This window comes from Stegastes partitus, unplaced genomic scaffold (genome assembly GCF_000690725.1).
Source record: "Stegastes partitus isolate 25-593 unplaced genomic scaffold, Stegastes_partitus-1.0.2 Scaffold2045, whole genome shotgun sequence".
NCBI classification, from domain to species: Eukaryota; Metazoa; Chordata; class Actinopteri; family Pomacentridae; genus Stegastes; species Stegastes partitus.
The window spans coordinates 81,567-98,157 of record NW_007579776.1 but is presented as its reverse complement, the minus strand read 5'-3'; the positions used below and the strand labels follow the sequence as shown (position 1 = coordinate 98,157).

Here is a 16,591-nt window from a genome sequence, read left to right as displayed (position 1 = left end):
TCAACAACCTTTTCTTGGAGTGTTCTTTAGTCTTCATGGTGTAGCTCCATCCAGCAGTACTGACCCACCACTGACTGGACCTTCCACATACAGATACAATCACTGAGACTCATTCACTGACCTCAGATGATCCATTTCACTAATTGTGGGACTTTTAGCACCAATTGAATTAGGTAAGTTGCTTTAAAAGAGCTGAAAAACTTATGCAATGTTAAAGTATATTGCAAAACTTCATGTCCTCATTTAATTGTCATTACTGTGGAGAAATCTTTTTTTCCCTTCGTCATAAAGCCAAAATAAAACAATAATGATTAAACAGTGTTAAGATATTTAAATTTAACTCTTCAAAGGGGGTAAATGTGTGATTGCTCTATAACAAGCCAGAGTATGAACTTCTAATCCAGCGAACGTTCAGAGCTCACAGACGACAGGAAGGAGACGTTTGCTTCTGGTAAATACCAAAACCACTCCTAACATGCGTTTGGAAACTATGTGAAGCATGTGAAGAGTACCTGTGTGATTATACGGCTGTTTTAATGACACGGCGGCTGAGCTCCACTCCTTTCCTATGAAGCACCAGAACAAACAAGGCTTTGCTCGAGAAGATGACGTTTATTGACCAGTTAGGAGCAGCACAGCAAGAAGTAACAGACTGCGTATCAGTAAGAGTGTGTCGGCGTATCCGACCGAGACCAAATGAAGACTGTCGAAAGAGAAGCGACTTGATAGTTTGCTACAAAAAAGGCTTCGATTATTCACACTACCCGGGCCGGGTTAAGACGAAGATACAAAATTAAGACCATTAAGACATTTTCTTTGTACAAATTGTGCAAATCAAAGGCTTCTACAAATTAATTACAAAGCAAATATACAAACTATACACACATTAATAAAGATATTCAAAAATAAAAACATTACAGCTACGACGCTAACTACGTAGGACACGCTTAGCTTTTGTTATTTAAATCCATAGTAACGCTAAGGTTAGCTATTCAGGTTTTGGCAATATTTAAGTTTTTTAACATGACCTCTGCTGTGACGCATCATCATATAAATCTTCTAAACACGAAAGAGTTTTGTAAAACAAATAAGAAGTACATTCACAAAAAACATTTTTAGAGACAGAGATGTAACCCTTCTTTGAACGAACACAGGCAACAAAAAAAATATACACATAACCCTGAGACGCACACGAAAAAAACAACAACACAAAGTTAGAAAAGTGTCTCCTTCAGCCTTCATTCGTTCTTCAGCTTGTATTTTGAGTCGAGGAGGAAGATACAAATTTAGCTCACCAAAATTGAGGGAAGCCCAAAATCCAGAGCCTAAAAATACAGACAGGAAGATTGTGTCTGAGCACGAAATCATACGCTTCCCCCGCCCCGAACGTCCTCTTCCCTCCTTCTCCAACGCAGCCGGCACGGCAAAAGGTCTAATTCAGTCCATCAGCAGTCCAAATAAATTACACCTGAGTGAACGCCCGACAGAAGCCACAATCGGCGCGGCCCGGTGAGATGATGGCGGGTTGATGCAGTCACAGTAGCTTATTTGCCCCTCCGGAGGTGGCGGGTTTGTGTCCACACGTCTGATGAATCCCCCGCTTGTCCGCATGGCAACGAGTCCGAGGGGCGACGTGGGAAAGTCACGCAGGAATTAAAGGTTGGAGGGAGGCCGCGGACCTCCAGAGTCTCTGTTTCCACCGACTCTGAAGCTGAAAGTCTGGAGCCACGAGGGGAAAACTTAAAACCCTGTCCTCCTCCTCCTCCTCTTCCACCTCGCTCATCTGGGGAAAGAGACAGAAGAAGATTAATGCTCAGGTCCTGTGAAATCTGCTGCACAAGGACTCTGCGAATCCCTGACACATGACCGGAGACGTTCTCGGGTCCTGCGGGCTACACGTCGGCTTATCACGGTGCCATTTTATCAGGCTTACCCACACAGCATTAATAACGCCTCAGAACAGGGCATTATTTCACCAGAGTCCTCCTGGCATGTGGGATTAAGCTGCTCCAGTCATTTATGTTGCTAGGTAATAAAAAAAAAAAAATCCGCAGAGAGGACCCCGCCGCGAAAATAAGCTTCTCTGGACTCAGATAAAACACATATTCCAAAAGCATCTGCTCATCCTCTTTATCCGGATATAATTCACGCAGCATGAGGCCTTCTTATGGTTCAATTTTCAAATTCCTGCATCTGCAAGCACCAATTTTTGACTTCAAACATGCTGATGCCTTCTTTGGAATCTCTCATTTCTGGCTCCCTGCGTCCTCAGATGGCTCATTTTCCTCTCCTGCTGTTCTATAGGAACGCTCCACTGGATGTGTTTCTAAGTGGAGGACACGTGGACGTTCACGTCTTGATTTACATGTTTTTAACTCGGCTCCTCTCCAGCAGGAGCAGCGTTAACATCCAGGCTCTGCCGGGGTTTGTTTGGATAACCTAATGAGCTCCCATTTCCACGGCCGACAAAGCCGACTGATTCCTGCTGAAGCCTCCGCTGATCCGAACGCATCCGTGACTGTTGTGAATACTTTGCCTGAAGCGTAGCAGTAAGACTCAACGCGAGGGAGGCAGCAAGAGGCTACAAACAGGGTTAAGATTAGAAAATACTTTCTGCTTGTACGCTGAAGAATTACTGTTGATTAGAGTTTGTTTTGCATCATAGAAAATGTCGCACATCTCCTGAATCACCTCGAGGCACAAACCCGCCTGTTTATCTTTATCTGAGTCGAGTTTCAGCCTCAGAGCGTTTCAGCTTTTTTCCTTCTTAATACCTACTTTTCAGAAGTACAATAACTGTTGACATTTTGGGAAATTGGTTTACTCGCCGTCTTTCCGAGACTGAAATGACAAGATTAGCATAATTCTGTGTTAAACAGGAATCTACAGTCCGCACAAAGACTAGAAACAACAAAAGCCGGCAGCCCGGCTCTGTGCAAAGGTTAGACGATCCACCTCCGAGCAACAGCTACAGAACAAATACTGCAGATCACAGGGGTTTCTCTCGGTGCCTCGAAAGCTTTGGGCGCCGTCGAAATTATTTAAAGAATACTTGAAGGTTCTTTAAAGTTGTTTTTGTTGAAGAAAGCTGCCAACACTAATAGTCAAAAGTCTGTTGATTTCACCAAATATCGTGAGAGATTATTGGAAATGTACGTGTGCAAAATACTTGATAAAACACTGTGATGCTTTGTTTTTTTTTTGCAAAATTCATTGCAGGAAATAAAATAAAGTGAATTTACACCAGATGACTGGAATAACTTTATCTGGAAAACGTTAATCATATTAGAATGACTGGGAAGATTCTGCAGGGAAGTAGATCGAAAACAAAACATCTTTTCTAATCAGATCTGGCTTTGCATTCGTCCTTCAGATCTTTGGCGGTGATTAAATGATTAAATAAATTAGTTTTGTTGCCTTTCTTGTGTTTACTTCTGCAGTCAAATCTCTCTTTTCGCTGTTCCTCTCCTAGTTTTTCATTCATTTTTCTGTGCACACAGAAAGCCTGCAGGTCAACAAACTCTGTGTCCTTTAAATAACATTACATAAACCCCTTTTTAAAAAAAACCTGATGCTGAAATGATAACACTGGATCACCTGAACGTCCACACATGGGAAAGATAAACATGTTGTGGAGAGTTTCTGGTGTTTGTGCTGATTCCAGTCACCAGTAAAACCAGCCTGTTGCCTGAAGTTAACTGTTGTTTCGTAAGCGTTACTTGCCAAGTCGTCTCCTTGAGGAAAGTGTTCCTGAGGGCGACCGGGGTGTGACGTATGTTCAGTGTTCTCTCTGACGAAGTGATCGAGTTACTGTAAACAGCCAGAAAGTGTGTAGAAAGGCTCAGCTTTTAATCTGGACGGGGAACATCCCGGGCTCGTCCAAATGCTGCAGAACCACACGGTCATCTCACCACTCAGGGTTCGTCCCAGTATCACCCGGATGTCCTTCTACATGCAGCAGAATTCTGCAGCTTTTCGGTTACGTCACGCATGTCAAGGTGTCCTGCACGAGTATAAACAGGCAGAGACACATGACAGCTCATTTCACACCGCAACGCTCAAAGTTTAAGGCGCATGATTACGACCCGGCAGCCCGTCCTGGCTGTTTGTACACCGCACGAAACAGTACGTCCTGTGTAAGTGCAGCTGCTGAAAGACAGAGTGTGCGATCTGGAACGCAGCCTGAGCGTTGACTGGCAGATCCAGTCCCGCTGCCAGCGTACCTTTCTGCTCAGTGTTGTTTTTGTTTTCCTGTCAGCTCATTGTTGCTTTAACAATCACTCCAATTTGTCACCGTTTAACGTTTAGTCCTGCTGCCAAGCGCTCCGATGGCAAAGCGAAAACACCTGATCAAAGCCCGAGGAGAGCAACAGTGGCGGCAACTGGTCGTATCACATGTAACTGCAGGCCTGATGGTAAGTTTCCACTGCGCTCTCGCCCTGTGTGGACATGTGCATGGGTCACTGCCAGCACGGGGAGTTCTGCTGCTCTAATCTCTCTCAAGTGCACATGATGAAGAGCCTTCAGTGTGCTCAAACTGTGGCATTAAATCACCGTTTCATAAGCAGTGAGAGCGGGCTTTTATACGCAGCATTGTCCTGCCAAAAACACGACCTGAAGTGGGCAAAAAAAAAAAACCAGCATCTGACTTTCCCCAGTGGAGGACAAAAAGTCAGACTGTGTTGTGAAAGTATATTCCACAGAGACCCACTGAGGCGGCGCGCTGTCACCACCGGTGCATCCGTCAAACAGCACCCTCCCCGTCTCCCACCATCAAACTCCAGCTCCGTCAGCCACAACAAGGGAGCCGCTGTCACCGGGAATGTGCTCTGGCAGTGCCTTCATTATTACCTGTCATGTCAAGGTCAATTACACGCTACGCCGGGCTCCGTCGGCTACACCTCTCACCCACACATCCGGCCAGAATTATTTGTCATCCTGATTTGCATTCAAGCTCTGTGTTAAAATGCAAATCGCTGCGCAAAAAAGAAAAAAAAAAAAGGAAGTAAATTCACCTTCACCTCATAACGGTAACCCAGGAATTAGCCGGGCGCCCTCTGTGAGAGGCTCGCTGCAGGAGTAGCGACGCGCTGAGCGCTCCAGCAGAGCAAACAGATGGGCCGCGGCTATATGAAGAGATTAGATCTGGCACTCGGAGGTTTGACTCGAGTTGGACACGAGAAGACAATAAACAAACTTCAAGGTTCTCTGAGAGTCTAAAGTTATTGGGTACTCTAACACGTCTTACGTCACATTTATTAAACGCCTGCATCTCATCACTCTTCTTCTTTAAAGACCTTTTCAGACGCTGCTTTATCAGTCTGTTGAAGTGAATAAGTCACTTTAAATGTGACAAACCCACAGCGGCACAGGTGTTCACGCAAGACTGGACTGTACAGATCCTTTCTCCATATCAGGGATCCTTTATGATTATTAAGAAAATAACAAAATTTGCACAACTTCCTCACTTTGGAGACACTCGTATTCATCCAACTGCCGTCTGATGCTGCAGGTTTTTATTAAACTGTGAGGAAAAACTCCTACAAACAGCCGGAAGCAACAAATTAAATCGTGACTCTGTGTTGAACTGTCGGATGTGGACTAAAGTTCAGTCTCCATCTCTGTGATTAATTTACAATTTAGAAGTAATTACTGATGTTGCTCTGGTGCAGCTCTCCTGCTCTGGAGATGCTCATATCCCTCCTGCAGAGGAAGAACTCCTACAATCAGCTCAAGTTAACATCTTGTAGGAAAACAAACAAGCTGCACTCATTCGTGGTGACTATCATTAATCTAAGTGTCTAAAGTGTTGTTTTTATGAGCATGTCATTTCAGAAATTGTGCTTTTGGCAGCAAACTGTCTCATTTGTTTTCTCTGTGATGTTTTTTTTTCGCTGGATATTTTGCTGCTGGAAACTTTCCTCTTCCCCTCACTGTGACCGGTTCAGACTTGTGCCGTGCTGAATCCTAAACGTCGCTCCGTTCGCAAGTTTGCAACTTTTCCAGAAAACCGCAGGGGGTCCATTCACGACATGTTCGGTCGCCGTCTGAAAGGAGCTTCGGTTGTTTTTGCACCTTGGATCACATCTGCGTCTTCTCGGAGCCCAATTAGCCAAGATGACCCCGAACCGAAGCCGAGTCCTCTTTCTTTATCCGTCCCTCGTGAGCGACGAGGCGCTCGCGTCGTGCTTGCTAATGACCACCTAGGATTCCACTGTATTGACCAACGTATGAATCACAGTCACTTCATTTACATGAGTTTGCATTGTTTCCAGCGGGGCGCATAAAGGATCTCGGGGATGAGCTCAGAGCCGGTGGCGTCTCGGCGCGGCTCTAAAAAGTATAATGAGGCCCGTCTTGATGAGTCCTCGCAGAGACTTCCAGGAACAAAGAGCACCTATGACTGAATAAGGGCCACTCCAGAGCTGCTTCAGCAAATATTACGTAATTCAGATTAATTACCCGGCGTACATGCTCCGTCCAACCCCAGCTGGCTCTCTGAAGAGGCCCCTGGAACTGTATGACAGCTCGTCTCTTTTTTAAGGCTGTAATCAAATTAGTCTGGGTGATTATTCAGCCGTTTTAGGCATCGTCTTTCCCTTTTCCTTTTTGTTGCTCTCAGCACGCAGAAAAGACCAATAAAAACTCTATTAGGTTTATGCAAATGCGAGCGGCCGTGCTGAGGGCTGTAATGTGGCAGATTGATTACTCAAGGGAGCGGAGACGAAGTGTGCGTGCACGTGCTAACGCTAACCGTGAGTCTGAGCCGCGGGAGGAGGAGGAGGGAGGGGAGGCGTTGTTGTACACAGATGCCCCAATAAAAGCCCCTTTCAGCTTGTGTTCCTGGTGGCCCTCACAGCGAGGCATTAATAAAACATTAGTATTGAGTGACTGGGGCCTGCGCTCTCCTCCTCCCTGATCCCACCGTGACCTTTTTCATTTTACAGCAGCTGTCTGGGGATGCAGCGAGCCCGCCGAGGAGCCCCGGCGTGGCCCCCTGACCCCTCCAGGTGTAGCCGATCACACAAGAGCCGCCCCTCACAGGAGCTGGAGGGATGGAAGGCGGATAACTGGCATTTCAGGGTTGTTACAGTTCAGCGGTTTGAAGAGGGGGGACACACACAGACCGGGCTCAACTTTTGCAGGGATCTCCGGTTTCATGGTGTCGGCCTGCAGTCGACACACTTCGCCATCTCCAAAATGTACAAAACCAAATAACAGAATCTGCTTAGTTCTGCATGTTCGAGAACGTTTAAAAGATCTTTACTCTCGTCTGGACCGTGACAAATATTTACAAATGCTTTTCCATCGGCGGCGGGTTCTGGCCTCGGCCCCTTCGAGTCTGCGGTCAGTCACATCTGGTGGAAATGCAACGGTAGGCGGCGACAGAAAGAGCGGCGATCCGACGCAACAGAACCGTACAGGACCGAACCGGGGAAAACTTCAATCTTTACTAATGGGAACGCGGGGCAACACCTTCATTCCTCCCGAAATAGAGACAGGACGGTTTTTAAAAGGACTGCGTGTGTCAGAGTCGCGGTTTTACGGCAACCGTAAAAACTCACAATACTACTAGTGAATACTTGAACAGCTGACTGGTGGTTTTCAGCAGCAAAGAGAAAACTAAAAACACACACACACACTTTACACACAAGTATTTTTCTTCTCTAACCCCAGCTGTAAGTTGACAGCCTCAGGAGCCTCGATGTATTTTTAGGCAGGCGTTAGTCGCGGCTGCCAAGAGCTGCAAAATATAGCTTTGCTTCTGCTGCTGCTGCTGGTACTTGCTTTCCACTTTATCTCCACCTCTGTGTGTGTGTGTGTGTGTGTGCATCAACATATTTGCTTCTCCCCCGTCTCGAGTCGACCAGCGTCGGGGCAGGAAGTCTGCTTAACAAGCTGGAAATCGGAGCTTTTTCCATCCTCGCTGTAATTGAACATAAAGGCAGCGGGACGGCGGCTATCGTAACCAAGAGCCTTCGCCGGGATGCGGCGCCTTGATCTTTTCGCAGTCCGCCCGTCTGTCTCCGTCCTGGCAACAGAAACGGCCCTCGCTGCCATGGCGACGGCGGCCCACACCGGCAGCCCCATAATGCCGAGCCCCCAGCTCCATCATCTCCAGCTGTTTACTGTAGACACAAGTCACACATGAGCCCTCCGCTTCTCACTTTCTTCCGCTCGGCTTCGCTTTTTCAGACTTGTGAAAAAGGAGCCCGTCTGGAGTCGCCTTTCCTCTAAAAAAAGGGGGCAGTTGTTTGGCAGCATGGAGGGGCAGGATTTACCCCAACTGCATCTGAATCTGTCACTTTACAGCATCAATAGCAGAGGGACGGAATTTTCCTTCCTACTATAAACTGAAACTCGACTGTTCGGAGGCGCTGAAATGGATGCAAACCACAGATGTTTCCATCCTATCATCATGTTTTCCCTCCGGCTCGTCGCTTGCCAGATCTTCCCCCAGTACAGAAGAGTTCAGAGCGTATCTGCGAGTTGTATTTGTGATCATCTCTGGCTAAAGTTATGGAAAACAGAGATATATTGGTCGAGTCCAGCTTAAAACAACTTGGACATTTTGCGTATATTTAGAGAGAGAGAGAGCCGAGCAGCAAACATGGAAACAGCTAGCGTAGCAATACGTGGACTCATTTCATCCATGCAAATGAGGAGTACTTCCTGTTTGCAGTCTTTCTGTTATGCTAAGCTAAGCTAAGCTAACAGGCTGCAGTGTCCAACTGAACATCTAGACATGAACAGAGCTCCCACTAGAAGCGATCAACTCATCTGTTGACTATTTTATCAACCAATAGATTAAACTAAAGGATTCATTTTTCCTCAAAAAAAGCAAAACGGCTGATTTCATGTCAGTTCTTTTTACTTTGACAAGCTTTATGCTGGTAAACTTGAAACTCCAACATGATGAATAGATTAAAAAAAGAGGGATTGTTATTCAAGTTAGTAGTGCAGCTTCAAAAGAAATCAAAGTTTCTGTCAAACCGGATAAAGTGCAAACATGGAGGATATTTGTAGCACAGAGCAGCTAAGGCTAGTCCCGTATTGTGTAAGTGTTCTTATGCTTTGATCGTAGCTTTAAACTTTATGAAAATACAGCTGAGCTATACTTCAATAAAAGCTGTCAAGTTGCTGTCTTTAACAAGTAATAAAATCAGGATTATTGTACATGAAAGACAATGCAGAAGTGACAAAAACTGCAGTTCCTCAAATGGCCACTTGAGGCTCCAAACGCAAGTCTATCCCTGTAGACCCGTATGTTGAAACGTCCAACTTTACAGCAGAAATAAACATGTTTACAGCCCGGTACGAGGAACAGTTTTGGTTTCTATAGCGACCTTCTCCATTCATGACAACTGGACAGAGGTTGAATTTAAAATTGTATTGAGAGAATCGTTAAGGGACACGTTGGTCAGAGAGGAATTACACACTGCTCACAACGCACTGAGCTTCAAAAGTACCTTTCAGGAAGACCTACGGGTGACGTCAAAGAGGGTTCATCCATCTGTACATACAGTCTACGGCTTTAATGCGAGCGAGCCACATTAAACCACTGATCCCAGAGCACTAAATTCTGCTTTAAAACCAACCCTTGTGAAAGCTCGCTGTAATAAAACCCCATCTTGATTTTTCTTTAAAGTTTCATTACTGCAATAAAGATAAAAACCACAAAAACCAACAATAAAATGATACAGCAGTCTTATAAATCTACTGCAGTAGCGTCGAATTATTCACCATTGATCGCATCGGCGCTAAAACGAGATCACAGGACGGGCCTCGCGTCATGAAATCTAAAACTAGCTCCTCCACCACGGGACACATGTAAAAACAACCTGCACGGCTCAAAATATCACCGAATTTCCGCTTCTCGTTTCAGCCACCAGCCTCCTTATCATCTCTTGTCTTACATGAAGCTGCCACCTGTCTGTCCTACAGGCAGCCTGGCTTTGGGGTGTTACATCTCACTCAATCTTATTTTCATACCCTCAAGATGGATCCTTCCTCATTCGCCCCCTTTTCTTTTTTTTAACCATGTAAAGCTCTGACTAATCTGACTGAGAAAACTGTGCAGGCTTGTATTCGGGAGGAAATGGCGTCTTTTTTTTCCAATCATGTGAAAGGTTGAGCCAGTAAAAAGTTTGTTCCTGATCTTATCTGAAGTGCAGCTTATGTGTCACATCTCCTTTTATAACCTACAGCTGCTTTAAAGGTCCTGACTCGCATCAGCGGGCCGGTTCGCTGCCGGCGTCGGCCCTGCAGAGCCCCTTTTTTCTGGCTCCACAAGCTCAGACCTGATCGCCGCCTCTCCACCTCGCTGCTGTCACCGGCGCAGCTCTTCAGCTCGCTCTGTAATTATGAGCGCCGCTGACATTCCTGCTGCTCTCTAAACCAGGACTCCACCGTGTTTATCCAACACCCAGCCGTCACTGCAGCTAGATAATGTGTAACCACTGTAGCCACTGGCAACCCTGAAAACACTTCAAACTGGCTTCCACCGGTTCGCAGAGGCCTCCACCTGGGCCCGGTGATTGTGTAACAGCATGTTCTGATCTAATCTGAGATATTCTTGGTTCTTCAAAGCCAGTTCCCATGAATTATCTGACAATATAGAGGCGCGCTATGAATAGCACACATAACTGACATCTTGTTTGTTTGTGTCAGTTTAGGGAAGCTGCAATTACTCACCGAGAAACCGCAGCGTCTCTACGCCGAGAGGTACTTCCATGTGCTGACGAAGGCAGTGGGAATGAGCGAGTAGGGCACGCTGGTCACGCTGTCCCAGGAGTCCGACGACGGGTCGTAGCAGTCCAGAGTTTTACACCGCTGAGCCCCGAAGTAGCCTCCGACCACGTAGAGTCTGTTTCCCGACGCCACCGCGTGACAGCTGATGCGTTTGGCCGTCACGTCGCCAAACTTGGACCACTGGTACGTCTCGCTGTTGAACCGGTATGCCGAGCTGGCCGAGAATTCCGTATCGCCTCCGATCACGACCACGTGGTTTCCGACGACGGCCGCCGCCGTGTAGCGCCACAGCTGCGGACAAGCAGCCGGCACCGACCAGCGGTTCTGGCAGGGGTCGAAGCACTGCACTTTGGGGTATTTGTCTCTGTTCACGCTGGTGCCCCCGAAGGCAAACAGTTTGTTTTTGGCGCCGACGACGGCGGCGTTGCTCACGCCTTCGCGGAGTGGCGCCACCAGCGTCCATTTGTTGGTCTGAGGGTCGTACTGTTCCACCTGTTTGAGCGACACGGACGGAGAGGCGGGGAAGGATCCGGCGAGCGAAGTGTGTCCACCGACCACGTACAGCATGTGGTCGAGCTCTGCAGAACCGTGGCCGAACCGGGCCACCAACATGGGCGCCGCTTTGGACCACTCGTCGTGTAGCGTGTCGTAGACCCAGACGTCTTTGGAGGCGCCGTTCTCAGAGCCACGGCCTCCAGTGACGTAAACCTGCGACGCAAGGAGAGAAAGCAGAGTGAGAGAACATCCTCAAGACATTTAAGAAGATGCATCACAGAAGATACGATGAATCTGTGAGGATCCCACAGAAGGGAAACTGTCACTGCTGTAGCAATAACAAGGAAAAAGCAAAAAAAATAGAGTGACTTCAGTAAAAAAAATTCAAAATGTTGATATTGTACAAACTCTTCCATGCATAGAAATTCAGACATTGAACAAATTCCTCTGAATGTGGAAAATATCAGCTCTATACGTAGAAGCATCTTAGCACAGATTCATCCATCACTGCAAAACACAGATATAAAAACCCTGACTTTGAGTATTTAAATATGCAGATTCCACACACTTACCTTGCAGCCGATAGCACAGGCGCTGCACTCCTTCCTGGGGCTGGGGATGTCCGTCTTCGGTGTGATCTCCTTGGTCTTGTTGTCGATCATGTAGACTTTATCGCACATGAACGTCTGTCCTCCCAGCAGCAGCAGGGCCTGGCTGACTTTTCTGGGCCGAGCGCAGAACCCCGTGACGATCCCGTCGTTCTGCAGGATCCTCATCTTGCACCGCACGGCGTCCTCCACGATCTCCCGGCCCACCTTGTGGCACATCACCAGCTCCTCGGAGGCGACGTTCTTCAGCAGGTAGGACTCGGGCAGCAGCGCCAGGCGGACGCAGCGCAGCAGCTCGGGCAGCTCGCCGTGCCGCCGCTCCATGTCCGCCTTCACCCAGTCGATGACGGCCTCGTACACCAGGCTCTCGTCCTCCACCTCCAGCTCCTCGCTCAGGATCAGCTCCTGGACTTTGTCTCTGGGCAGGCTGAGGAAGTCCTCCGTCCTGAAGAGGGTGGCGAAGTTGGCGAGGCACATCCTCCACGACAGCTCGTACAGTCTCTGGCACTGGTGGGCGTCTGACAGCAGCATCATGCCCAGACAGTTCGACTGGTGCAGGTTCTTTTCTAGAAACTCGGCCGCCGCGTCCCTGATGTCGTGGAACTGAAGCATGTCTCCGGCCTCCAGCAGCGACTCGGCGTTCTCCTCGTTGATGATGACCCTGGCCGAGTAGGCGTAGTCCAGCAGCAGCTCCAGCACCTCGGGGTGGAGGGAGTCGTGGAAGTTGACGTCGGCGTCCCGGCTCTCCCTGAGGCCGCCGCTGAACATGGCCTCGAAGTAGCGGCTGCAGGAGGCGAGGACGGCGCGGTGGCAAGGGAAGGAGCGGTTGCCGGCCTTCAGCACCACGTCCGTGAACACCTTCCGCTTGCGCAGCAGGTTGAGTTGCGTCAGCAGGCTGTCGGCGTGCGACGTCTTGTGGAAGAGCTGGATGTTCATGGAGCCGGAACTGGAGCGAGACTTCCTGTTTTCGTGGTTGCTGACGGACATCTTGGCTTCGACCTGGAGCAGGAACAAAGAGGAAAGAAAACAAATCAACACAAGCTGATTTTACGACGGTGTTTTTATAACAGCGAGGACGGACATTCGGTTCCTTTGATACGAGCATGACCGTAAACACTCCTCCCATTTTATGATTGAATAAAAACCCATGCCAGCAGCTGATGAATGGGCTGCCCAGAAGTCTCATATCAGTGAGCTGGTTTAAAACGGAAATGAACTTCAGACTTTCGCGAGATGAAAGGAGATCAGATAAGCAGCATGTGAACACTGTGTGCCGCAGAGATTCACACTGTAAAACCCATGAAATCAAACCTGTGAGAGCGAATCCGCCGCGTTAGCCGGCTCTCAGGCCAAGCTTCTGTAACTAGATGTCGGGTTCAGGAGATCACCTGGCCGTGTTTTCCTGCCTCACATCTCTACACCCATACAAACATGTCAGGGCCGTGAGTCACTCCGATTGCTGCCAGCTCGCTCTGCTGCTCGGCTACAAGATGGTGCCAACGGCGAAGCTTTCAAGCCCACATAAGATGTGACACCTCAGACCAGCTCCTTAAGGATGGAATTATGTAACCGCCCAATCTTTCTTTTGATCTTCTCTAGTGGGTTTGGACAGGCTTGAAAGTGCTGCGCTGAGTGGGAGGACACGGCGTAATGTGATTAGCAGAAGTCTGCAATCAAAATTTAGCAAATATGATTATGTAAGAACGGGACATTAGTGAAAAACATCCAGCTGGTTATGGGGTGATGCGGCGGGTTAACAAAGACTGTACACAAAATCAATACATTCTGCCCGATGATCAGTTTCTGGTCTTCTGCAGCAGCTTTTATGTGGATTAAACATGGAAATAAACTGAACTGTACGTCTCAGGTGACAGCAAAAGATTGGCTTTGTGAAACTTTGACAGAATAATCCTGGTTGAAGGAATATTTGCAGTTTAAAGTGTTTATCAGGCTTCATATTTACATCTGAGGCATAAAGGGAAAGAAAACAGAGTAAAAACAGTCAGATTTTCTACAAGTCTGATCAAAATGTGTAGTGAAAAGCAACTGAGACACTTCTTTAGTATCACAGAGAGAAAAATCTACATCCCCTCACACTCAGAACATTGTTGTTGGTCTGTTTCAGAGGTTGATCTCCTCCGTCTTTGGTATCGATCAACCTCAGACCAGCTTCTTATTGACAAATTATACAACCACAGCCTACTTTGATTATCTATTAATTGGTTTGAGTCATTTTATAAGAAGAAAAAAGTCAAAATGCTTTGATTCCAGCTTCTTAAAAGGCAAATATGTTCTAGTTTCTTTTCTCCTCTGTGGCGGTAAACTGAATATGTTTGGGTTTTGGACAAAACAGAGACACTGTTTGATCATTTTCTGACATTTTATAGACAAAACAATGAATCCAGACAATAATAGCAGCCCTATATTATAAAGAATATCATAGTGTTGTTAGAAAATGTGTTTGGTTCGTCTAATATCTTTGTTTAAACTCTAAATAACGTGACTTACAGATGAGTTTCACACATTAAATAAAGGAAATTATCAGTTTTAAAATCATCCAGAGAGCTATAATGTTTGAATAACCCCCCATTTTGCTGCATTAATAACATTTTAGTCTTAAACCAGAAGCTGAAGTCACTTTTTGTTTAAAGAAAAGCTTCACTAAACGAGCCGAACTGCTCCTTTAAAGCGTTTTAAACCGCCGCCGAGCAGGTAAAATAAGGCAGACGGTCACTTTCTGGCCCAAACAGCCTCTTTTTGTTCCCCAGCAGATAAATTTAAATCCGCTGGAGGGGGACGCTGGGTTTCCGCGGAGGGACGCAGCGTGAAATCCAATTCGTTTTGTGCAGTAAATGTGAAACTCTGGTCAGCACTTCAGCATGCGCTCAACTTTCCTCCCAAGTTAGCAGCAGCAGCCTGCAAACATCCACAGCTTCACCCAAAGCCCACGAGCTGCAACCGAGCCCAACAGAACCAGCCAGCCAGACTTTACGCGTCGGGTTCTTACCTCGCTCCGGATTCCTTTATCTCGGTTACAACTTGTTCCGCCGTCGATTTCTTTGAAGTCGTGGCACAAATTTATACGAATCCGCAGTCCGACTTTACACCTGAATCACGTCCTGAGCTGCCGGGAAACGGTTGATCCATCGGTGTGGGACAAAGAAAAAAAAAAACCCGGTGCGTTTATAAAAACCCAGAGTTTAAAGTTAAAGTTGCGGCGCGTCGTCGCGGAGCCACGCAGCCTGCGGAGAGCAGCGAGCAGAGCGCAGAGGAAGAGCCCAGGCTGCGCTCCGGCCGCCAGGCTCCGCCTCCTCCTGCCGCCGCCGGCCAATCACAGGCCGCAGCGGCTCTTTATTCTGCGTCCAGCTCGAGGGTCAATGTTCGCGATTATTGTCAGAAAATTTGCAGCATAAATCATCCACCCACCCACCCACACACACACACACACACACACTCACACACCTGTCACTGTTTCAGTTCCGCTCGGTCCTCTGAATTTACGCACAGAAGAAGAACCTGAATCCACCTGAAATGCAGGTTTATTCATGTAACTCCTAACAGAGAGTGGACTTTATAAAAAAAACAAATGGGAACATAAAGGAGGGAACACACCAGAACTCACTGGGACACAAAACACGGGACAGAGATGATCCATTTTAGCACCAATATTGGGTTTAATACTAGTTTAGGGTTAAGATATGAAGGGTAAACATGGGTAAATGAAACACAAGTTGATGCTGTGACTCAGCACTATTGAGTCATCCATAGCTCAAACTGAGCTTCATCACCTTTTGTGGCTCCTGAATGTGTTTTTGATTATCATGTGTGCTGCCTGCCTTGTAGACTAATATTCATATAGTCTATATATTTTGGCATTTGGATCCAGAACCTGTAAGAAAAGTGTAAGAAATACTCCATCCATCGGTTCATCCATCTAAATATCCATTGATGTACATCTATAGATAGATAGATAGATAGATAGATAGATAGATGAATGTCTTTATCAATCTTCCCAACCATGATGAATGGATGCTGGATGAGGGATGTGGACATTTACCAATCATAGATCAGCAACATTACTCACCGACAGTATAGATGAATTAATTGCATTCAATTCTAAGAATAAACCTTAACAGTTCATGTACTAATGATGTGGATCGTCTACTGTTGAACGTCCTGCATCAGACACTCAGAAAAACAAAGGCAGGAACCAAAACTGGTTCTTCACGGTGACGTTACTTTCAGTTCCACAAGGAACATTTTAGCAAGAAGTTCTTTATAGAACACCAAACGTGGTTCCTTTAGGCGTTGTCGATGGCGCTACTAAGAACTTTGGCAACAATGTGTTCTTCAAGGAACCATTTTTGAGGCAGTTCTTTGTGGACACGCCTGGTTGTGTTTTGATAACAGGACTTGATATTAAGTCATTTTAAAGCCAAAAAGTCAAATGTAAGAATTTGCAGCATTTCTGGGTCCCTTCTATTAGAACATGTTTCATATTTTAGGTTCTGGACTCTTAATCAGACAGAACAGGTGCTGCCATGGGATTCTGGAACCTGTGATGGACATTTCTCACAGATTTCTTGTGTTTTATCGACCAAATGATTCATCAGTAATGACAATAATCACTAGTTGCAGCCAAACCAAATAATAAAACGAAGAACCTTCAGCACTTTGAATAAACACATACAATATGAGAAGACCCATCCTCCAATAGTGTTTTGAAGAACTAGAAG

At 46.7% G+C, this 16,591-nt stretch overlaps 1 protein-coding gene across 1 annotated transcript; it reads right to left on the bottom strand.

The window, feature by feature from the left end:
• Positions 1 to 592: 592 nt before the first annotated feature.
• Positions 593 to 15,071, bottom strand: enc3 (ectodermal-neural cortex 3). The gene is made up of 4 exons (XM_008303635.1): positions 14,863 to 15,071; positions 11,820 to 12,854; positions 10,696 to 11,460; positions 593 to 1,783 (listed from the first exon to the last, which is right to left on the bottom strand). Exons 2-3 carry the CDS (start codon positions 12,840 to 12,842, stop codon positions 10,714 to 10,716), a joined length of 1,770 nt encoding a protein of 589 aa, XP_008301857.1. The 5' UTR covers positions 12,843 to 12,854; positions 14,863 to 15,071; the 3' UTR covers positions 593 to 1,783; positions 10,696 to 10,713.
• Between the last annotated feature and the right edge of the window lie 1,520 nt (positions 15,072 to 16,591).